Source organism: Eublepharis macularius, chromosome 4 (assembly GCF_028583425.1).
Source record: "Eublepharis macularius isolate TG4126 chromosome 4, MPM_Emac_v1.0, whole genome shotgun sequence".
Lineage (NCBI taxonomy): Eukaryota > Metazoa > Chordata > Lepidosauria > Squamata > Eublepharidae > Eublepharis > Eublepharis macularius.
In genome coordinates, this window is record NC_072793.1 from 93,784,744 (window position 1) to 93,809,391 (window position 24,648).

The 24,648-nt window shown below is 41.9% G+C and overlaps 1 protein-coding gene across 1 annotated transcript; it reads left to right on the forward strand.

Annotated features, from left to right (window-relative positions):
* Positions 1-316: 316 nt before the first annotated feature.
* LOC129328105 (C-terminal-binding protein 2) lies at positions 317-20,808 on the forward strand. The gene is made up of 9 exons (XM_054976880.1): positions 317-691; positions 4,059-4,213; positions 4,687-4,831; positions 5,818-6,024; positions 7,186-7,400; positions 10,091-10,221; positions 10,975-11,102; positions 15,889-16,009; positions 16,556-20,808. Exons 1-9 carry the CDS (start codon positions 643-645, stop codon positions 16,722-16,724), a joined length of 1,320 nt encoding a protein of 439 aa, XP_054832855.1. The 5' UTR covers positions 317-642; the 3' UTR covers positions 16,725-20,808.
* The last annotated feature ends 3,840 nt before the right edge of the window (positions 20,809-24,648 follow it).

The window sequence follows — 24,648 nt, forward strand, 5'->3', positions numbered from 1 at the left end:
CATCCAAGTACTAAACAGGACCCACCCTGCTTAGTTTCCGAGAGGGGATGAGACCCAGTCTGAGCCGTTCAGGGTACAGCAAAAGCCTTTTGTGCCTTGTCGATGGACTACCTCCAAAGCATGGTAGCCTTGTCTGCGTTTTTTACTTCACAGGCCCGCACACGGAGGGCGCCACTTCGCCCTCTCAGCACCCCCACAAAGCGATTAAGGCGGTGCTCCGGAAGTGATTGGCGAGTTCCCGGGGCTCTCTAGGCAGCCCTCTATGCTGACGCAGCCCGTTTCGCCCTGGCATCGACGGAGGTCTTGCCTTCCGCGAACGGAGTCCGGCCCTTCCGCTTCCTTTTGGAGGCCGGTGGCGAGCACTGGCGGGGGTACTGTGCTAGGAAGAGCGGAGGCGAGGCGGACGGCGCCTGTGCTGCACTGGTTAGACTGGCCGGGCTGGGCCGCCGCTGCCTCCTGTGCGGGCGGAGGCGGACGACAAGCCGCTGGGGGTCCCGCTTGCCGCCGCTGTGCCTTGGCCTGGGTCCCGCAGCGCGCTCTGCGCCCGGTCCCGCTAGCTGAGCCTGAGCTGTGCCTTTTTGCAGCTCCCCCCCATCCTTCCATCTCCTGTTGGAGTCGCGTGCGCCTGTCTCGGCGTGTCCTATGGACAGACACAAAGTGAAGCGCCAGAGGCTGGACCGCATCTGCGAAGGTAACGCCCTGAGTGCTGGGGAGGGCTGGGTTGGGGTGGGCTGCGGGAGAGGCGAAGATCTGCCTCGAGCAGCTGGCTGCCAGGTGTGGGTGTGCCTCAAGGCCAGTTGTCTCAGGCTCTCCTTCGCTGCCCTTTACGCTGCCCTTTACGCGCTGCGGTGACAGAAGACTGCTATTTTTTTAAAAGCATCATCATCAAACCGGTGGCGAGATGTCGGTGTTGCTGTTCCTGTTGTAAACTTGGATGCAATTACCCGATCTGCGAGGAAAAGTAACGAGTGGCGGGCTAGAGTCGTAATCCCACACTGACTAGTGAAAGCTCTCAACTGTTGCTTGTACTCTATAACATTTAACGTGTGTACACTGCCTGTATTGCTACATTATCTCGATAAATTTTTCAGTATTCCCGCAAAGTGGACCAGCAGTCTTTTCTATTATTGGGGTGTGTGTGTGTGTGTGTGTGTGTGCGCTAAGGCCATGAGTAGGGTCACCAAGATTGCAGGTGAGGTGAGATTTCATTTGGTGATTTTGTACCTCCTGTTATTACTGGCAGCAACTATTATACAGTTGACTTACCACATTGGGTAGTTATTTTAGATTAGGGAGTCTCAGACATTACCACTGATAGCATTCTTGAGAAAGGGAAGAGGCTACCCAAGTTTTCTCCAGTAACAAAGACAGGAAACTTGGAAAGAAGTTTCAGAGATTTGGGGGGGGGATGGTCTGCCAGATTCCTTCCTGTATCTTGAACTTTGAGAAAGACTTGTACTATGTAATCCGCCTTGAGTTGCAGTGTGAAAGGTGTACTATAAATAATGTAAATAAATAATGAACCTGCCTTGGTAGTATCCATCTTTCAACATATTGAGAAGAGAGGCAGTTGCCTCTATTACACAGTCTGTGAAGAGGTCATGAGGAGGTTTGGCGTTTGTATTTTGGCAGTCAGGATGTGTACAAAAACATTTTGTTAGGAGGGGGGGTAAGACCCCTTGCAGGTGGCAAAAACTTCAGAACCATTATCTTGGAATCTTCCAAGAACAATTTACTGATGCCTTAGGCAGGTACTTTCTGAAGCTGTAAGTCAGGCTTATTGAAAAACTAACTTGCCTGGTTGTTTGTACCAAAGTATATAATACTAGGGCTTGAGTGGGTCCCGCATTGCTACTTGCCTAAACCTAGTGGCTGTCTGCAGAGCTGTTCTATATTCATTAAAGCTGTGATGGAGATGAGGGATTTTAAATGTTTAAGCGGAAGTGTGTGGGTGTTTGAAGGTGCAGGAAATTGTGAAGAGAAGTGTGTGTTGCTAATGCAGCTGCTATTTGGCATTGTTTTTTCTTTACTCTTTCACAGTCATTGTCTCCTCATGAGATTAGCCTCCTTTAACTGCCAGTTTCTTCATCAGGATGCTCAATTGTGTAAGGTGGATCATTCTAAGAAAATGCCATGGGCATCGTGCCCAGTGGCCTAAGATGCTAGCATGCCAGTAACTCCAGAACTACTTATCATCCTAAGGAGATAAAGGTAGTTACTGATGTAGGTGCTAGCATCTATCGATATTCCCCCCCTTTATGTTACAATTGATGAATGAGACAGACTGCTTTTCTATTTATTCCTTTCTAGTCAGCATGATGCTGGGATGACTGTAGCTGGGACAGTATTTCCCAGTAGGCATAAACACTGCATTAACTGGAGGGGAGCAATTTTTCAGAAGCTTTTTGCTTCCCTAGAATCCTCAGAAGTGTGTTGTCTTTCATCTTCTAACTTTAGTGTCAGAAGACTAAGAACTATCATGCAAGTTGTCCTCATATTGTTTTGTAATTTGATCCTGCACTTGTTTGTTTGGAAATACAATATAACAAGGGAATGGTCTGCAATATGCACCGTCCAAAGAGAAGACAAATCAGTCCAAGCAAACCACAAAAGCCTTCCAAAAATAATTTATATATGATTGGAAAATATAAATGTCAACAGGCAATGTACAATTAAAGAATCCAAGCCATTAGGGTTCTGTTTCTTATCTTTTTTTTCAGGCTTATTACAGGCACAGAATCCCACAAGCCGCAATGGTTTATACGTGGCAAAGCTGTCTCGGCCCCGTTTCGCTGTAACCCGCTTCTTCACAGCCTTTATAACGCGCAATAACGTGCTGTGTTCCTCAATTTTGGCTTATTCCGCCCTAGGGCGAAATAAGCCAGAATTGAGGAACACAGCACAAGATCCTCACGGGGAAATAATGAAGCCGGCATACCCATTGCCAACCTCCCGCCAGGAGCTCCCTTCGGGGTGGTGCAGCGGGCTGAGACAGCTTTGCCACGTATAAACCATTGCGGCTTGTGGGATTCTGTGCCTGTACTAAAGCCTGAAAAAAAGATAAGAAACAGAACCCTAATGGCTTGGCTGGCTTGGATTCTTTAATTGTACATTGCCTGTTGACATTTTTTTCCAATCATATATAAATTATTTTTGGAAGGCTTTTGTGGTCTGCTTGGACTGATTCGTCCTCTCTTTGGATGGTGTTTGGAAATACGTCAAATTGAGTTCACTGGGACTTATTCCCACGTGTGCTTAGGCCTGCAGTGTTAGTTCACTTGAGAGTTTCTTGTCTTGATCTAGGAATGCTCATCATGATGAGGCTTAAGAATTGCTGTTGTTTGGTACTGTATAACAATACTGTTACTTGTTGTGGACTTGTGTGTCTCTGCTTTTCCCTTTTTTGTACTACATTTAGCACTATTCTCAGACTTTTAGCCTTTGAAATTGTTCTGTCTCTTATCATTGTGTTTTTGAATCTGAAATGCATGTGTTGGATGTGTATGTGTTGGATTTAACAAGTGTCTTCCTTCTTCAGAAGGAAGCTCTTCCTTCCTTAGATCCTGATTTTCCTTTATTTCTGGTCTCCATAGTAGGCAAAGAAAGGAGTCACTGTTTTGTTTGCCTTACATGAGATTGCATGGAATTGGTCTGGTTTATAGACTGCACAGTTCTTTTGACAGACGGTAATATAGTTCACAAGTCTAACTGAGCCCAGTTACTCGGATTATTTGTTCAAGCAATGTTTGTGTGTGTGTATTAACAGGAGTGGATCTGGGGAGTTTTTTGTATGTCTGAAAAGGATATTAAAAGTGACTCTTCCCATTAAGGTAACATCCATTTTTGGTGCAGCTGAAATAAGACTGATGTAGTGAGTCCCAGGATAAGGTTAGTGGGCACAACATCCTTCTTGAAGCTAAGCAGGTCGGGACCTGCTTTGTGCCTGAATGGAAGACCTCCTGTGTAAGCTGTTTGTAAAAGGAAAGGCAGGCTATAAATAAATAATGAGTGGCCTTTGTTCTTATTTACAGCCAATTAAGGTTTCTGTTCTCCTGTAGGTATAAGGCCTCCTATTGGTAATGGCCCAATGCCAGCACGTCCCTTGGTTGCCCTCCTGGATGGCAGGGATTGCGCTGTAGAGATGCCTATCTTGAAGGATGTTGCCACAGTGGCTTTCTGTGATGCCCAGTCAACTCAGGAAATCCATGAAAAGGTAAGCATGCTATATGAACAGGCTGGAGTCGTCCTTTCAAATGAAGAATTAAGGGTCTAGTTCAGGAAGTCATGAATTTTGGCATGGTTCAGTAGGTTGCTGTTTGTCATTGACTCACCAAATTCTGGAAAAGCCCAGCATGAACTACAGAGAACTTAGAGAAGGCAGAGAGTGTTTATCTGCTTTCACATTCTGCTTTTGCTCCGTAAAAAAACAGTGCTTTACTGATTTTGACTTCAAAAACCCAGTGTGTTGGGGATCTGGAACATCTCGTCCTTCTCCCAAGTTCTCTGTAACTCATGGAGGACTAAGGGTGGGGGAGGTTTGTGCTGGGTATGTCGGAAAGGGGCACTTGCCAGAATCATACGTGAAGTTCATTGCTGGCAAACCTAGCGAGTGGATTTTAGAGTACTGTTCTGATCCATTCTAATGCTGTGGAACAAGCATCTTTTTGTTGATCTGTCTTCCCACAGGTGCTAAATGAAGCTGTTGGGGCTCTGATGTACCACACCATTACTTTGTCGCGCCAGGACCTGGAGAAGTTCAAAGCTCTCCGGGTCATTGTGCGAATTGGCAGTGGCTATGACAATGTGGATATCAAGTCAGCTGCAGAATTAGGTATGGTGATCTCTTGGTGATTCTTTAAAAATGAATAGGTAAAAAGTAGAGCAAAAAAAAATTCAACATCTCTTAGTTTAAATTAGAAGTCCATCAGAAAACGAGGATGCTTCAAGTGATGGTTGCTCTCAGGTGATACTTCAGGGGTGGGGCTAGTTCAGTAGTACAATATGTGCTTTTCATGGGCCCTACTTCAATCCCTGGGATCTCCAGTTCATGGATCAAATAGCAGGTGAAGTGAAGACAGGCAGCTGAGACCCTGGAGAGCTGCGACCAGTCAGAATAAACAAATACTGGATAGATGGACCATTGGTCTGGCTTGGTATAAGGAAGCTTCATGCGTGCTATTTTCATTTCAGAAATGGGAAACTGGGGCTGAGAAATAGTAACTTGCCCAAGGCTCTGACACAGCTGGACTTGTAGCATGGTATATGTAACAACAGACATAGTGCCTGGTGAACTTTTTTTGCTGACTGATTGATTAGAAAATGTTAGCTTAACACTCCAATCTGAATCCATTTTCTTGGAAATAAGGGGTTGGATCAGTGGAAGGTTTTTGCTGTTGGAATGAGGGCAATGTGATTTTTACCAACTTACTTCTCCCATTGCAGACCTCCTCAATTTGCTCTTGGAGCAAATTGTCTTCTAGGAGGAACATTTTAAGAGGCATTTTGGGCTGGAGATTTTCTGTAGCATGCAAATAAAAACTTGAGGAGCCAGTATGACTTCTGCACAACCGTGCCTCTCTGTCTGAGATGAACATTGTTTAAATATAAAGGTCTAGTTCATTTTGTAACTGGTGCTGTTTCAAGTGCTTGTGAGCAATTGGTCTAAATAAATGTCTGGCTTCAGCCAGTGTACTTAGCTGCTTGAATTTTTGCTGTGCTCTAGCGTTGTCTTGCCTGTAGCATGGGAGTGCTGGGATGTGTTTTCACATCCTGGTTTGTATTTGGGGGTTTTATGGCCTCTTCTCTCCTTCTTCTTAGGCATTGCTGTGTGCAACATCCCTTCCTCGTCTGTGGAAGAAACAGCTGATTCCACACTTTGCCACATCCTGAATTTGTATCGGCGGGTTACTTGGCTCCACCAGGCCATGCGAGAAGGAAACAGAGCCTCAAGTATGGAACAGATTAGAGAAGTGGCTGGAGGTGCTGTGCGTATCCGTGGCGAGACCTTAGGCATTATTGGTCTTGGTAAGAAATTGATGCTTTTGCATATTGTGAAAGAGATCTTTGAGGATTATCAGAGCACTTTCAACATCTCAGAGGCTAAGCTGATAGTAATCAATAGAGTCACTCTCTAGAAGCTATAAAACCTAGTCCTTGTATTGGCATCCTGGGAACAGAACGCAGGGGTGAAGGCACTGGAAGGTCCTTTTTGTAAGCTGCTATTTGATACCCCTTGACTCAGCCCACTTGCCATGATCATTTTGTCCAGCCCAAGTTGCTTTTTTTCCCTTCTCTGTGCACATGCTGAAGTAATGCACTTGGATATGAGCAGGGCTTGTGCCAGCTCTTTTAAGAACCTTGTTATTGTGTCTCTACTCCGATCCAGAACGGAAGCTCAGAAAGTTAATGTTGATGTCTGAAAAGGATTCTGTTACCTAGAAATAAAAAAAATGAACTTTTAGCTTTTGAAAAAAATATCCTTAATACTTGAATTTATAAAATTCAGAAATAGGATCTGGAATAGGTTCTAAATATTGTCTTGCAACTTTCCCCCTTTCCTCTTGGTTGTCTGCTCCATCTTTGTCAGTATGGCTTTGTCCATTGACAGAGACGGTGAATTATATAAAGGGCTGTCTATAGTCTGTCTTGTCCTGTACTGTTACTTACAGTTAGTAGTGACTTTCCAGTGATTCAGTTTTTAAAAAAAAATAATCGGGTCAAACAATCTCCAAGTTACCACTAATACACTGTAATCAAAACTATTGTCTTAGCTTCATCTGTTGGTCAGGGTTCTACAAAATAATTTGTGTTTTTATAATTTTAAAAGACCCCCCCAGTAGGACAGGATTTTGTTACTGGCCCTTACATCTTTGTTCTATGTGTGATTCAGCTATTATCTGTACTGGCTTTCTGCAAACTTGTCTTATAAATGAACGTTATCATATGAAATTGATATTAGAATACAGAGGATCTTCACTATCCAGTTGAGTGATGACTACTGTCATAGGGTGTGTGTGGAGTGGGTTTCCTTAGAGAAAAAATATATGGAGTACCCTTATTTTGTCTTCCTACTCTTTTTAATTATAGAGGATAGGAATTCATCATGACATGGGCCATTCTAACACTTCCCAATACTTAAGAATGTGATGTGCTGTGTTTAAGATGACCACATTTTCTTTCTTTAAGGCCGAGTTGGGCAAGCAGTTGCTCTGCGTGCAAAGCCCTTTAACTTCAATGTGATTTTCTATGATCCATATCTACCTGATGGAGTAGAGCGTTCACTAGGATTGCAACGGATGCCCACCCTGCAGGACCTGCTAAATCACAGTGACTGCATCACATTGCACTGCAGCCTCAATGAGCATAATCACCACCTCATCAACGACTTCACCATTAAACAGGTACACCTTTGCATTGTGCTGGGAATACAAGGTGCTGCTGTGGGGGTTGCCTCAGCGGTGTGGCTTCAGCTTCCATACAAGCTTGGGCTGTGTAGATCTAGAGTTTGCATTTCTGCTGAGGGTAGTATTTTGTTGACTTCGGGACTAAATCAGTTCTGTGACTATAAAATACCTGTCGCCTCATACCTTCTGCTCTTGTCTGTCTGGCCCCTCAGTGCTCCTTTAATATGCTGTGCCTTTTTGATGGGAACAATTTTATATTATATCAAGTCTTTGCTTGCTTAATTGTATTGATATTTGTAATTCCTCCTTGTGGGCTTCCATCAGTGCTGCTTCCTACTTGTCTCCATTCAGTGGTGCAGAAACTGATTGTACTTTCCAGTGTGAGGCAAGTTCTGCAGAAGGAAGAGTTGGCTGTGGGCTGAACTGGGAGGCAGCTCCTATTTCTGCCTTAGAGTTAGACATTGTCCATGTGTTGTGAGCTATCACAGGTTTCAGCATATGGCCTTAGACTATCTGGTTTAGACTGGTGTATGCTATATTTTGTCTTTGTTAAAAGGCCATGATGAAGAATAAGCAAGATAAAAACAAGAAGTAATTAAGTGAGCTGGGAAGTTTGCTGGGCAGCACTTTGTTTCTTGCCTGTGGTTCTTGAGCACCAGAACTAGCTTGTTACCTTTTGCTGTGGACTGCACGGACTTCATGTTTCCTATGACAGATAAAGCAGCTGCTGCTATAGCTAGAGACTTTGACTTTCCCTCAGAAGGTATGGCAGTAAGAGGCTGACTTTGTCCTTGTCCTGCTAGAGTAATAGCAGCTGTGATGGTTTAAGTATTATCGCTGGTGCCTTTGGCGGCTTTGTAACCTGACTGAAACATCTACATTAGGAGCAACTTTTGAGCGTAGAAGTTAGTCTGACTAAAATAGCTGAAACTGACTGCATCTCTGCTGCATTTGAAGGGGACTTCTGAAGTGGAGAGCAGACGGACAAGATTGAGGCAGGCAATTAAATCCAGATATAAGGTACTGCCTTCTTTCCATAAGCCCCCATCTAAGTCTTTGGGTAATGATGAGCAAAGCTGCTTGTAGACTTGACATTACTTGACAGGAAACTATTTAAGGCAAACAAACTCTGGCAAATATAGAGGGGATCTCCTTTAAAGAGGGAGGCCTCAAGAAGTCAGTGACCCCCGAGGCTGAATAGTAAGGCACTGTCAGTTTATACCAAACAGTAGTCCAAACAGAGCAATTGTGGGGCAACATAGCAATATCTCTCCCCCCATCCCCCATTAATAAAGCCTCTTTCCTCAATCCCTTTCCCCAGTCTTCAGGAAATCTACTGTCTCCATCAGTTGTTTGGCTCCCCCCACCCATGTGCTGTTCATAGCAAGCCTTGGTGCTGTCATCTGCTGTTCTCTGTTGCCATTATTGCCACTAATGGCTGGCCAACTTGCTGCCCAGTCCTCTCTTGCAGTCATCTAGTGGTGGTAGTGGTGGTAGGGAGCTGGTGCTGGAGGTAGGGAGGAGGCAAGGAAATCAGGAGGCAACTGTTACTCCTGGCCACTGCCTGCATAGATGAGCAAGTGAAGGAATGAGAGGGTGTCAGCGAACAAGGGCTGATGTCTTTCTTGGGTGGGGAGAAAGAAACAGTGGGCGAGTGAGTGGCTGACCAACTGGATGGCAGCTGGAAGCAGACACTTGTCTTGAATGGGGAGGTGCTTGTGGCCTGCTGGCTAGTGCCTGTTCTCTGTGGGAGGTTAGAGTGGAGAGGAGGAAGAGTTGCATGATGTTGGAGAGGAGGATCAGTCCACCAAGGAAACCCAACCTTTGCTGCTGCTCAGAGGGTGAGGATAGGCAGTGGCCTCTGTTGGGTCCAGACAGTTCATAATTGAGCTTCTGCTGTAGATGTGTCTTCTGAATTCCCTGTTTCTCTGACAGTAGAAAAGAGAGCTTGATTTCTCTGTTCAGCCCACACTTTCTTGGTGTTTTTAGAGAAAAGGTTCTATTTTCCCTCAGCATCTGTTCTCCCGTTTTCCCAAGCCCATCATCTTCACTTTCCCCCAGCTGCATCTCTGATCCTTAAGACAAAAAGATACTATGCTCTTAGTGGTGTGGGATTATTCTGACTCTCTTGTCAGGCTGGGAGAAGAGGTGGCCTTCCAGCCTGGGAGGAACTGGTCTGTAGGCAGGCAACATTGTTACTAAACTAATAGAATGCCCATGCATGCAGATGCTCTCTCCTTCTCTCATTTAAAAAAAAAATTCTCAAAAGAAGCCCAGGATACAGACTATAAAAGCAGTGTCGTTGGATGAAGATGGAGCGCTGACTTGATGGGAGGGAGAAGAATGGCCAGTCTCTCAGCCACTGTTTTCAAGGGGTTTTCAAGGTTCCTCCCTGCAATGTGCATTTCCCACTGCCTTTCTCATTTCCCCTCCTTTCAGAGGGTTTTTATATTGCTGTAACTTTCGTTAGGTTATTTCCTTTCTGATAAAGTGTGTATGCTTTCCACTATCCAGGTTGCAGTGAGTTTTCCAGACTCTTGGTGTATCTAAGGGAAATATTCTTCACCTCCTGTTCACAATGACTGTCTTATATCAGTGTTACACTGTGGTCTTATTTTACTGTCTGCAGCTCTTGTTACTGCCATTCTGTTAGTGCTTAGCAGCTGCTTCTGTATTTGTTTCTACAGATGCGCCAAGGTTGTTTTCTGGTGAATACAGCTCGTGGGGGACTGGTTGATGAGAAAGCCTTGGCTCAAGCTCTAAAGGAGGGGAGAATCAGAGGGGCAGCATTAGATGTGCATGAGTCCGAGCCCTTCAGGTAATGACTATACTGGGGGTCTCCAGCTTTTTGATCCTATGGACTCCTTTGAAATTTTGCCACAGGGTGGTCGGCAGAACCATAAAATGCATACTGCAGGGAGCAAAGCCAATCACAAAGTGGCTGTTGCAGGAGGCAGAGCCAACCACATAGATAAAACCCAAGTGCAAGGGAGAGGAGGGTAATTTTAAAAATATGCTGGGAAAGAGGAGTAAGAGAGAATAAAACCAACACTGTGGTGGCAGTTGCTGCTGAAACAAAGTTATTTTAATCTGCGAAGTTAATTAGCTCTCAAATGACCAATCAGAAGCCCTGCTAGGTAAGAGCCCCACCTACTTTCTAAAAATATTTGGTAGGTGCCAGGAAAGGTGTCATTGGTAACCATGGTTCCCACAGGCACCATGTTGGGGACCCCTGGACTATGCTGTCAATATACACTGCTGCCTTCCTCTACCACTTTTAAGCAGGATGATCCTCACTCGGGGTCTCTGGTCAGTTGGGGTGTTGCCATCATAAATTCCTCAGCACCTTGAGACCCAGTGTGGTGTAGTGGTTAGAGTGTTGGAGTAGGATCTGGGAGACCCAGGTTCAAATCCTCGTTCTGCCATGGAAGCTTGCTAGGTGGCCTTGGGCTAGTCGGACTCTCAGCCTAACCTACATCACAGGGTTGCTGTAGGGATACAGTGGAAGAAAAGATAATGGTATAAACTGCTTAAACAAGTAAATAAACATGCCTCTTTCTCTGTGTCACAGCTTTGCAAATGGGCCCCTAAAAGATGCACCCAATGTGATCTGTACTCCTCACACAGCGTGGTACAGTGAACAGGCATCCACTGAGTCCCGGGAAGAGGCAGCTAAGGAGATTCGCAGAGCTATCACAGGTAACTGGGAGAGACTGCTCTGCAGTTTCTTCCAGGGTTCTTTCCCTGGGTCTGGTTTACACAGCAGGCATTGTCTTGGTTTCTTGTGAGTGTGTAATGTGCTGTCAAGTCATCTCCAACCTATGGTGACCCCTATGAAAGAAAGACCTTCAAAACGTCCTATCATTAACAGACTTGCTCAGAGCTTGCAAGCTGAAGGATGTGGCTTCTTTTATTGAGTCAAGCTATCTTGTTCTAGGTCTTCCTCTTTTCCTACTGCTTTCCACTTTTCCTAGCATTATTGACTTTTCCAGAGAATCTTGTCATCTCATGATGTGACCAAAGTACGATAGCCTTAGTTTTGTCATTTTAGCTTCTAGGGAGAATTCAGGCTTGATGTGATCTAGTGCCCACTTATTTGTCTTTTTGGTAATCCATGGTATCTGCAAAACTCTCCTTCAGCACTATATTTCAAATGAATCAAATTTCTTCCTGTCAGCTTTCTTCACTGTCCAACTTTCATATCCATACATAGTAATGGGGAACACCATCGTTTGGATTATCTTGATCTTAGTTCCTAGAGAGACATCTTTATCTTTAACAGTCTTACCTAGCTCCTTCACAGCTCATCTTCCAAGTCTCAGTCTTCTTCATTGCAGCCTCCCTTTTGGTTGACGATTGAGCCAAGGAATAGAAAATCTTGAACAATTTCAGTTTCCTCATTGTCAACTTTAGAATTGTGTAATTCATCAGTAGTCAATACTTTTGTCTTCTTGATGTTCAGCTATAATCCTGCTTTGGTGCTTTCTCCTTTAACCTTCATTAGTAGTCCTTTCAAGTCTTCACTATTTTCTGCCAGTAGTGTTGTATCATCTGCATATCTCAATTTGTTAAAAGTTCCTTCCACCAATTTTCACTCCATTTTCTTCTAGATCTAATCCAGCTTTCCTTATGATATACTCTGCATAGGGGTTGAACAGGTAGGGAGATAATACCTGTCCTTGTCTGACACCCTTGCCAGTTGGAAACAATTCTGTTCCCCCATATTCTGTCCTGATCATTAGCTTCTTGTTCACAGTACAGGTTGCGCATCAAACCAATCATATGTTGTGGCACCCCCATTTCTTTTAAGATTCTCCATAGCTTTTCATGATCCACACAGTCAAAGGTTTAACTGTAATCTATAAAACAAAAAGCTGATTTTCTTCCGAAATTCCCTGGTATGTTCCATTAGCCATCATACATTTGCAATGTGATCTCTGGTGCTTCTTCCTTTTCTGAATCCAGCTTGAACATCTGACATTTTTTGTTTCATATATTGTAAGAGTCTTTGCTTTAGAATTTTGAGCATCACTTTGCTTGAATGGGAAATTAATGCGATAGTCCCAAAGAGCTGCACTCTTTGGCATCCCCTTTTTTTGGAATTGGAATGTAGACTGAGCATTTCTAGTGTGTGTCCCATTGTTTTGTTTTCCGTATTTGTTGACAGGTTCTTGTTAAGATTCTGATGGATTCCATTTCTGTAGCTTGAAATAGCTCTATTGGTATTCCATCAACTCCAGGTGCTTTGTTTTTCCCAATTGCTTTGAGTACAGCTTTCACTTTCTAGGATTTCTGGTTCTTCATCAAAAGATTCTTCAACAAAAGTATCTGTCATCCTTCCATCTCTTTTGTATAGTTTTTTGGTGTATTGTTTCCATCTTTCCTTTATTTTGTCCTGATAAGATACTGTATTTCCATGTTGATCTTTCAGCATCTGAAGCCGTGGCTTGAATTTCCCTTTGATTTCTGGGATCATTTGGAACAGATCTCTTGTTTTCTTTTTTGTTGTTGTTTTCTGTTTCTTTGCACTTGTTATTATAATAGATTTCTTTGTCTCTGTGTGCAAGTCACTGAAAAGCTGCATTTAGAATTTTGACCTTATTTTATCCTGAGGAGTTAGCCGTGTTAGTCTGTAGTAGCAAAATCAAAAAGAGTCCAGTAGCACCTTTAAGACTAACCAATTTTATTATAGCATAAGCTTTCGAGAATCAAGTTCTCTTCATCAGATGCCTGATCAAAACTGGGCAGATACAGAAGAGGAGGGGGAAAGAGAGAGAGAAAAAACCGTATCTGCTCCAATGCTCTCGACCGAGACTCACACTTAAGAGATTTACAACAAGCATTTTTGGGACTACAGTACCCACCAAATGAAGTGAAGAAACAAATTAACAGGGCCAGACTAGTACCCAGAAACAGTCTGCTCCAGGACAAACCTAAAGGAACTAACAACAGAACACCACTGGTTGTCACCTATCGCTCCCAGCTCAAACCCATCCAACGTATCATCAGTGAGCTACAACCCATCCTGGAAAATGATACCTCTCTCTCAGAAGCCCTGGGTGGAAGACCTTTCCTTGCCTACAGACAGCCCCCCAATCTTAAACGACTTCTCACTTACAATCATGAATTGGCCAGCAGAGTCACCAGCACAGGGACCAGGCCCTGCAACAGACCCAGATGCCAGCTCTGCCCCTATATCTACCCAGGGAATACAATTACAGGACCCAATGGCATCAACTACACTGTCTCTGGCTCTTACAGCTGCTCATCCTCCAATCTGATATATGCCCTCATGTGCCAACAATGTCCTTCTGCTCTGTACATTGGACAAACCAGCCAACCTCTACGCAAAAGAATAAATGGACACAAATCTGACATTAGAAATGGAAACATCCAAAAACCAGTGGGAGAACACTTCAATCTACCAGGACATTCCACCAAAGACTTAAAGGTCGCTGTGGTTCAACAGAAACCTTTCAAAAACAAAATCCAACGGGAGGCTGCTGAATTGGAATTCATATGCAAATTTGACTCTGTCAAGCGGGGACTGAATAGAGACTATGAATGGTTATCACATTACCACAGGTAACAGATTCTCTTTACAGAGGCGTGATCTGGGGGAGCCCAGTGACGCCTGGTGTGGGCTTTCGGGGACCACAGTTCTCTTTGTCAGATGCAACTGGCAGGGAGAGCTGTGGTTACCGAAGGCTTATACTACATAGGAATTGGACACCTTCACTGCTACAAACTGACTGCACACCAAAAGGAGATGTTTACATTTCCAAGCAAAGGAATGTTTTGATTGCCTCTATGCTAATTGCATTCTGCCTTCTTGTGATTTATGCCCCCTCCCTTTTTTCTCTCTCTTTCCCCCTCCTCTTCTGTATCTGCCCAGTTTTGATCAGGCATCTGATGAAGAGAACTTGATTCTCGAAAGCTTATGCTATAATAAAATTGGTTAGTCTTAAAGGTGCTACTGGACTCTTTTTGACCTTATTTTAGTCACCTTTTGCTTTTGCTTCTCATCTATCTTTAGCAATTGTAAGTGTTTGTTCAGTCATCCATTTAGGCTTCTCCTTTCTTTTGGCTACTGGAATAGTCTGCACATTCTTCCTTGATAATATCTCTGGTTTCATCCCATAGTTCTTCTGGCTCATGATCAATTAAATTTAGTATTGCAATTCTGTTCCTTACCTGGTCTGTAAATTCTTCAGGAATATTATTTAGATTGTATTTTGGCACTATGATTCCTTTAGTGTTTCTCTTCAGCTCTCTTCTAATTTTTAATATTAGCAACTCATGATCTGTATCATAATCAGCTCCTGGTCTTGTTTTCGAAGAGAGAATAGAGCTTCTCCATCTTCTGCTTCCAATTATGTAATTATTTGGTTCCTGTATTGGTATCCAATGATTTCCATGTATACAATCATCTTTTTGGTTGCCTGAAGCATGTATTAGCAATGAATAGGTTGTCAGCTTCACAAAATTCTATGAGCCGCTCTCCTGCTTCATTTCATAATCCTAGTCCAAATTTTCCAACTGTTTGATTCTGCTTTATCTCCTACTTTTGCATTCCAGTCGCCTATAATTATCAGCATATCTTGTTTAGGTGTACTATCAATTTCTTCTTGAACACTTGCATAAAAGTTTTCGATCTCTTCCTCCTCAGCAACTGTAGTTGGAGCATAACCATAACAGGCTTCCACTGAAGTCTGATTGATATTATTCGGTCAGACTTTGCGTTGTAGCTCTTGACTGCTTGTGCTGTGTGTCGCCTCACTATTAGAGCAACACTGTTTCTTTTGAGTTCATTTCCATAGTAAAACACTGTGTGGTTTTCTGACTGAAAATGTCCTGAGTGCCTAGGACTGCATTGTTTAAGAGTTCCATTTCTTATTTTATAATTTCTAGTTTACCTGGCTTCATACTTCTTACTTTCCACTTGGTTTCTTAAATTAGGTTTATTGTGATGTGTGTTATTATACTGTACCTGTATTGTACCTGTATGCAAGGCAAATCGAGTTCTATATGAGAAATAGTGTCATAGGATGCCAAAAGCAATTGCACTTTAATAACATCCATGATAGCACTTTGAGCACGGGACACTTTAATGAATTGTTTTTAGAACGCACGAGATGCCTGTATAATTGAGGTCTAGGGAGGTTTGCAATATATGGTGTAGTATATGGTTGTGTCAAGAGAAACAAAAGAATATACAAATTGTTTATTACATCCCTTACTCTGTATAAACAAATTTGTGAAACAGTACTCAATTAATATATCCCTTATTAAAACAATTGAGGATCATTCTTTGTATGGCACATTCTAGAGATGTTATGTGCACATGGATGATGTGGTATGGATTTTTCTTGCGTTTCTTAGGTCATGTGTTAGAAATAGGAAGGGACATTTGTTTTCTCCTTTTTTGTGCAAGTTAGCTCTCAAAGTAGCATCTTTTGTTTTTGCTTTTTTGACTTTTTCATAGGTCACATACCTGATGTTTTGAGGAACTGTGTTAATAAGGAATACTTACTTTTAGCGGCTCAGTGGTCCAGTATTGATCCTGCAACGGTACATCCAGAGCTTAATGGAGCTGCAGCTTACAGGTGAGATGTGTGTGCATTCTTACCAATTGCTTTTTGTACTGTTTATTCATGTATTTTTAGCTGTGCATCAGTTTCCTAACTTTCTGGATACAGCCTAGCTTTGTGACAATTGCTCAAACCTTGTGGTGTTTTTTTTTATTTGGCAGCAAACTCTTGACAAGAAATAAAACATGGTTCCCTTTGTAGATGGTTATTTTAGGGGGCCATTTTAGAGCGCCAACCTGAGTGAGCCACTGTACTTCAGGACCCTTCTGCTTCAGATGGGCTACTAGCTAGGTGCCCTTCTAGTGATTTTAACGTGTGGGTTTATCCCTGAAACAACAAGGACCAAGCTGAGTCAGCTGGAAAATAGTGTTATGTGCCACAGGCAACAAGATAAATGTTAAATTTCATAGCTGCTCTAAGCTCATTTTGTACCAGTTTCACGGTTCTTAATTTCTGATGGCCTTTAAGTTCATGGATAGTTTCTGGGGAATGATAGTGAAATATTCAAGGGCCATTCAAAGTGACTTGTAATGATAATGTTTTTTTTTTTTTGTGTGACAGGTTTCCTCCAGGAGTAGTGGGAGTAGCAGCCCCAGGGCTGCCAGAGCCTGCAGTAGAGGGGATTGTAACTCATGGCATTCCCTCTGTGTCTCACTCTGCACCCCATACCCCTTCCCCAGGAGAATCAAATAAATTGGAGCCAGACAGAGAAATCTCCACTGATCAGTAGCATCTCTATCTCTTTTCATCCCTCGTAAGAAAGCAGGGGGGGGGAGGGCTTCTCCTGTTTTAGGACCTATTGTGACACCTTGTGGACTGTTTCCTGTTCATGCTGGGCAGGAGAATGCATTTCATTGTTGGCAAATTCTAGCCCTTGCCTTTAAACAGATATTTTATAACAGGTTTAGTTTAAATCTCTCGGTGAATCTCTTTCCTTGTCCGGGGCAAAGAAGCAATGACTTTTCATCCTTTCGATAATTGTTTAGTTTTATCATGCAAGTTCCCATGCACCTGCCTCCACTGTGATATGCAGAACAGCACCTGGCTGAACACATGAGAACAGTGATTCCAGAACAAGAGTGGTGTGGATTCTTAAGGTGACTTCTTAAATTGAAGATCAGCTAAGAACTCAGGTACAAGTGACAAAGATCATTATAGTGGGAAGGGAGAACTGTGGGTGAGGGTTGACCTGTTGCTTAATAAGAATAAGGGGACCCTTTTCCAGTTGTGGGCACTTATTGCTTTGAGCCTTCCTGTATACTGTTAACAGCTGTAGTTGGTGGGTGACTTGCTTCCAGGGCACTGAGGGTAAGCATTTACAAGAGCTAGAGTGAATTTGAAATTGTGCTTGGAATCTGATTAATGTTCAAAACATGTTCAGAGAATCAGTGGAGTTGCTTTGACAGCCAAGATGCTTGTGAAATCACAGGATGGAAAGTTTGAGATTTGGGCCCAACTCAGGGAATGAGAGCTCAACACATAAGAAAACAGGTGATTCAGAACTCCAGGCTTAAGGTTATGTAATGCCTCTTCTTGCACACTAGTAGTGCAACTTTGCTACAAGAAAATGATTATGATTATGCAGAAATTCTAGATATTATGCCCTCTTTGACCTCTTTCCAATCCACTTCAAAGACCAAGCTAGGATTGTTCCCTCTGGCTTTGTCTAGTGTGAAATGGTCCAGGTGTGTGTGCTGAATTTTTATGTTCTTCATACGTTTTCTCTGAATTGAGTCCTCCTTGCCTTGCAAAAAGAAAGCAACTAAACTCATTCTTGATCTTGCAGATAGCCATAACATTGTCTTGAGAAACTTGGTTAAACTATGGCAACTTCTAATTTTTTTGCCTAGGGTGGTTTCAAAGGAGGCATTTGAAATATATTTTGAAGCAGAATTAAGGTCACAAGTTGTCATTTATGAGGAGGGGGCAGAAATTGCTTATTTCCTGGTACAGTATATATTTTAGTCTGAAACAAAATATTTATTATTGTTGGAGGATAGCCTTGATGGGTATGTCACAGAAGTTGGCCCAGAGGAGAAAAAGTGTACTACTTGAGCATACAACTGACAAAGGAATTTGGGAATGGAGGATGGGAATTGTTCTACTTAGTATCAGACTCCTGCACGTCCCCACTCTTCTGTCCCCAGTCAACTTGAAGCTGAGGTGGAGTAGAAACCCCAACTTGGATCTGTGATTACAATTGAGAATAGGTTAGCGTGTTTCCAGCTCTTTTGCAGACTGCCTGCAATTTTTTCCTTCTCCACTGCTAAGTGCAAACAGACCAGGGTGTAATTCATTTAAAGCAAGGAGGAGGTGTGAGGAAGAAGGAAATCTCACTTCTGTGTTGTCCAGATTTGGTTCTTTCCTTGAGATGGCATATGGTTCCCTGGTAGTGCGTGCTTTGTTAGAATGTGAATTGGAAGTGTTTAATGTAGCATAGTCTGTGGTAGTGAGGGAGGCACAATAGCATTATAGGTCTTGGATGATTATGACTTTGTTTTGAAAAAATCATATACCTCTTTGGTTGCTCAGGGTTTTATCAGTACCTGCATGGAGGGCACACTAAATGTGGAGAGCCTTTGAATGAAGCATCCAGTTCTGAAGAGCTATATGTGAGGCAAAAGCAAGCAGTTCAGTTCTTCCAGTAAAAGAAGGTTAGCACCCTGACTTAAAAATTGAATGAGGCTACTGTTTGGGCTGATTCAGATATGTGTTGCTCGTCTTGACATAGTGTTAAAAGAGTGAGGAGTTTGCCATAGGATAGCACACTTCCTCATTCACGGCCTCTTTCCTCTTGTATGAGAATTTCCGCTTTCCCTACTACCATGGATTTCAAAAGCTAGGATCAAAGTATGCTCAGATTTATATTGCCCAGGATTAACATTGGTGAAACATTTCTGAACCAACATAGAGTGGGTAGAAATTTACACATGAGAGAAGACACAGCATGTGGTCCTATGGTGAGCCCCTTAACTCTGGTTAAGGGCCAGTGCTGCATTCAATCTGCACTGGCCCTTGGAAAGCTGTGTTCCATTAAGTGTGCTGGCCAGCTGATAGATAATTATTAGGAACCTGTTTATAAGGGGAAAACACCCAAGTTATTTAAAAAAATTAATACATTTTGATGCACTTCAAATACCCATAGTGTCTTGCACTATTTCAGAGGGCTGTGTGTATTCTGAGCCATCCTTATCCCAAATCTGCATGTGTAATGAACAGCATAAACATTCATATAGGTTTTTGCCACTTGGGTATGTTTTGCTTAGACCTGAGAGAGCAAGGAAATAATTAGGTATGAAGGACCTAGAAATTGAAGAGAGAGGAAATGAAATAGAAATGTGGAGGAAGAACAATGGAGAACCTTGAGGACCTGGCACTCTTCATTTTTTACCATTTGAAACTAGATACTGGCCACTCCTTTCCAATTTGTTGCCTACAATCATATAAGCAGAAATGTGCTTAAAGATGAAAGCAGAGCTTCTCAGGATATTGATTCTGTGTTTATGTGATGTGCTCATGCAGAATACACATTGCCCAGGTACCTCCCTGCTACTCCTGTTTTTACTTACTTGGAGATATTGGTGTATTTCACTGGCCAATACAACTTAACAAATTACGTGGCTTTAAAACTGCTGCTTAAGTTCTGGCAACCCATGAGTTCAGAGTTCCTGCTGGAAACAGGAAGTTGATTGTCCTGGTGTCATATTGCATTATAAGAGGAGTACATCAGTAACTTCCCCCTTCCTGCTTGCTCCTGGCAATTCCTGACTTCTATTTGTAAGTTTTCCAGTTAAGGGCCCTAGTTGTGGCATTGCTCAGAGTCAGTTTCAGGGAATACTTGCAAGATACACTTAATTAGGGTGGCTCTCATATATTAGTAAGCAAGTTTTTTTACACATGAATACCTCTAAGGACTTATCAGGTAAAACCTCCATGAGGAGATAAATTGGGATGATCCCAGTTGGCTACACTAAGCCTCTTGTTTTATCTAGAAACCAAACTGGTTATTTTATTAGAAAAGATGTACTTAACAGTGGTTACAATTGTGTCAGGCTCTGGATGCTGGTAAACATGATTTTGAAGCCTTAAGCCCTCAAAAATAACCAGTATTACCCTATCTTATGTTTAGGAATTGAAATTACTTTAAAACTACCAGAGTGGCATTATTTGAGGATCCAGAGCAGGTTTGAGACTCCTTAGCTAATACCAAGCATCTGTCCCAGAAAAAAGGATTGTCCAGATGCTGATGAAAGAGTTCTGATTGCACACAACACACAACAGTATATTGTTTGTTAGAACTCAACAGTTGCCACAAGAAGATGTGAGTCTCTCCCCTAATAACCAAATATTGGTGCAGGGAGCCCTTCTTGTGTATATAGATGTGCAACTCCATGCTCCAGATTTTATGCATTCAGGGGAAGAAAGGAATGAGAGTCCCATTTTCAAATTGCCTTCCTTCAGAATTAATGTGGAGCTTAATCCCAAAGAGCAGTAATCTTTTTCCTAATACTGAGGTGGCAGGAGTACCCTGGGTCATGCCAAACTTATTTGCAGGAGGAGCTCACTCTGTCCTAAGGTATATTCTGCTTGTCAGGTTTGCTGTTGCTGACCAGCTTTTTTATAGAGGACTCAGAGTTTCAGAAATATATTTTTGTAGACAATAACTAAACTGTGAAACTTTAAGATAAAGCATGTAAAAGCATTTTCAACAATGTTTCCTGTACAGATGTTTCTCCCTTCAACTCTCTCCTGGCTTTTGTTAGAAGTTTGACAGTTTCTTGAATATATTTTAATAAATATTTCCTTTATTGTCATGTGGGTTGTGTCTTATTTAACTTTTTGGTGGATTAGCCCAGACATTTCCGATTGCTTCAGTCAAAACAATAGTTTTGTAGATCTTAAATTTATTGTGGCAGGTTTTATGGACCCAATCAATACATAAGCCATTCTAATCAAAGAGAAGTAGTAGATACAGAAGTACCATCAGAAAGAATTGGAGTTACTACAAAGAGAGGCCAAATAGCCCTGTATTCTAACACATAGGTGTGATATATTACATTGCATAGCACAGATGAAAACAGGAATTTTTACTTTTTTACTGTCTCTGCAAAGTATTAGATTACTAATGATGCGATATCCTTTCTCATTATCATCCTAAAACTATCTTTGCAACTTGTATATCTGATGCATTTGGTTTGTTAGAAGGCAAAACTGGCAACCCTAAGTCAGTGAGCTGACTGTAACTCCTATTATAGGCTAAAAGGTATGTTCCAAATACAAAATCCTTACAATTGGTATATCAAAACTTGAATCTATTGTATGCTGCATATAACCATTAAGGCTACTGAGTATTCCATAATTGCTGGGCTTGCTTGTTTGTAGTACAGTCTAAAGTTGGGGATAGGATGCTGCCAAGATACAATTATGCTTGCAATGATCATGTTCCAAGACAATCTTTAAAAGTTGGTAATGAACTCAAAATAATACTGTCATCAGAAGCTGAATTATCTTTGCAGAGAAGCGCTCTAGTTTGCAGTAGAGATGGCAAGTGGAAAGGGATAGAGAAAATGGGTATATTTAATACCTACTTTTCCTTTTTGGTAAAGCATTACATATTAATGTCAGAAATGCTGCATAATTTTAATGTTTTTAATGTTCTACTGAAAACATTAAAAATGTACACCAGAGTTGAAAAAAATAATTCCTATAAGATACAAGGGCTAACACTGTTTGTGCCCGTGATATTTGTTATCCAAGGTTAAATTAAATCAATTTATTTAGAAATTTATCATTTTGTGGATTATCTTGGTTTTTCTTACACCATGTCAATTGATCGTATCCTCTGCAATCAATCATACATGTGGCTTGTCAATCTGCAGTCAATCATACATGTGGCTCGTTGTCCACCATCCATACTTCTAGCACTCTATTATGGTGTTTCAGGTAACTGGTGACATATGACTACCTGAAGCTAGTTTATGCTGAATCAGAAAATTGTCTACTAAAGTTAATGTTGTCTACTCTGAATGGTCAAGGCTCATCAGCATTTCAAAAGTGAGAAGTTGCTTGAAATTATGCCCTTTGTAGCTGTTGGAATCAAGCTTGGCTGGGTTGGTCAAGTGGATCTGGAAGGTAATAAACACCTCTTCTCAGGAGGCTGTAAATGCAACTGCCTTAAAAGAGGCATCTGTGAGACCCCTCTTGAAGACGGCATCCTTGGACCCCACTAACTTAACCACCATCTGATGGCATCCGTTCTTTTTTTTTGGACAAGGTGCTTGAGTGAGTGGTGGCTGAGCAGTTTCAGTCAGTCTTGGTGGAGACAGCTTATTTAGGCCCATTTCAATCTGTGTCCAGGCCTTAGTTTGGGATAGCAATGGCATTGGTCCCCCTGACTAAACACCAGGAGAGTGATGGGGACTTCCCTGCTGATTCTCCTGGACCTCTTGGTGACTTTCAGTACCATCAACCATGGCAGCCTGGAGAGACTGGCTGGGCTAGAAATACAGGGCACCTTGTTTTTGTGGTTCTGCTGTAGATTGACCAATTCCAAAAGGTGGCACTGGGGGAAGGGCTCCTGTTCCCCCATGGGGTCCTGCAGGGATCCATCTTGTCCCCCTGTGCTGTTTAACATCTATATGAAACTGCTGGGAGATTTAATCAGGATTTGGAGTAAGTTGCTACCAACATGCAGGTGACACCCAGCTCTATTTCTCTTTAAGTGCTGAGTCAGGTGGGTCTGTAGAAGTCCTGATTAAGGTAATCCAATAAGATGAAAATTAGTCCAAACAAGACTGAAGTGCTGCTGGTCAATGGAGAAGCTGATTGAGGAGTCAGGCTGTTCTAGAGGAGGTTGCATTTTCCCTCAGTGAGCAGGTTTGTAATGTGGGAGTGCTGCTGGATCCTGGCCTAGAGCTGTGTGGCACATAGTGTCTTTTATCCACTTTGGCTGATATGCCAGTTACAGCTGCTCCTCAAAAAACACGAGTGACTCATTTCAAATTGGTTTTAGCCCAGAGTTTGGTACTGAGGCAGCTTTAGTTTCTCTGGTAGATGATAGTCATTTAAAGTTGGACAGGGAACAATCTCTCTTGATATTGTTAGATCTTTTAGCAGCATTTGACACAACTGACCATTCCATTCTCATCTACTGGCTTGAATATGAAGTTGGTGTTAGGAGTGTAGCTTTTTGGTTGTTTCACTCTTTTATATATATGTATAGATAGATAGAGACACTCTTTTCCATATATAGATACAGATATGCACGCTTTTAGAGAGAGCGAGACCATGCTCTTTATAGATACAAAGAGATGGTCAAGAGCATTGGGGTTGGGTGTCATCAATATGCAGATGACAACCAGCTCTATATTACATTATCCAACCCTCCAGCTGTGGTCATCTTTGTGCACTGAGGCTGAGGTCAGGTGGCTAAGGCAGAACAAGTTGAAGCTGAATGTAGCAGTGGTACCTTGCCTGTCAAATGCCCTTCCCCTTTAAGGATCATCTACTGTCTGCTACTTTTTTTTTGCCCCATTTTTTTTACACAGGTTTTTAATTAAGAGTTAATCTTTTAACATCATTGTTTATAGTTTGTTTTTAGCCAGAGAACAAGCTGCTGGATTTGAGTCTAGTGGCACCTTAGAAACCAACAAGATTTAAGCTGCTAGATGTTTTTATGCTGTCTAGTTTTTGATTTTTATTGAAATGTTTAAAACAAATTAATGAAAAGAAAATAAGGAAAGAAACACAGAACTAAAAGGAAAAAGCAAAAGAAATTGGGAATAAGTACCATTTATTCTGTGAAAAGATATAGAAGTATTACATATTATATCCAAATTTACCCTTACAGTCAATACTATACCTTAACTCTAAATTTACCCTGAATGACTACTTCTCCTTTCCCTCTAAATGTTTTTTATACCCCCTAATCTTCAAAAGCAGAAACCATCTGTTCATTTCTCTCTGTTTCCTGCAAAAAGTCTATAAGGGGTTTCCAGGTATCAATATATTTATCCAATGACTTTTCCTAATCAAAGATTCAAGTTTGGCCATCGTGGCATACTCCATCTTCTCCAACCATTCCTCTGTTGTAGTTAATATTGTAGCTTTCCATTTTTAAGCATATAACTCTCGCTGCTGTTGTCATATACAAAAAGTCTACCATCAGTAACTTGTTTGTCCATTAATCCCAACAAAAATGCTTCTGGTTTCATTTGTATATTAATCTTTAAAATCTTCTGGATAATTGAGTGGGTTTGGATCCATTTTTTTTAGCTTTCATGCAGGTCCAGTCCATCATAGATAATAAAAGGCCCCCTCCTTGTGCTATCTGGGTTTTTAATGAATTTAAATTGATAATTTACAGTATTTTAAGGTTTCATTTTGTAAGCCACCTTAATTTATTAGATTTATATTCCACCCTCCTCACACCAGCAGGCTCAGAGCAGATTACAATTTACCTACATTTAATCTAACAATTACACAGTTTAAAATTATATATAAACATCCTAACATTTAAAATACATATATATATATACATACACGTATACTCAGCGGCATAATAAAATGCACTATATGCATACACATGGCACCTCCCTTTCACCTTCACCAGAGCATTTACAGTGGAGCTCAACAGATGGGGAGTGCTAGTGGGG

Bases quoted from the DNA above. Each gene is read 5' to 3' on its own strand.
- LOC129328105 (XM_054976880.1), top strand. From the start codon at position 643: ATGGACAGACACAAAGTGAAGCGCCAGAGGCTGGACCGCATCTGCGAA. The intron at 4,214-4,686 runs GTAAGCATGCTA...GTCTTCCCACAG, and splicing joins CTCAGGAAATCCATGAAAAG to GTGCTAAATGAAGCTGTTGG. The intron at 16,010-16,555 runs GTGAGATGTGTG...TTTGTGTGACAG, and splicing joins AATGGAGCTGCAGCTTACAG to GTTTCCTCCAGGAGTAGTGG.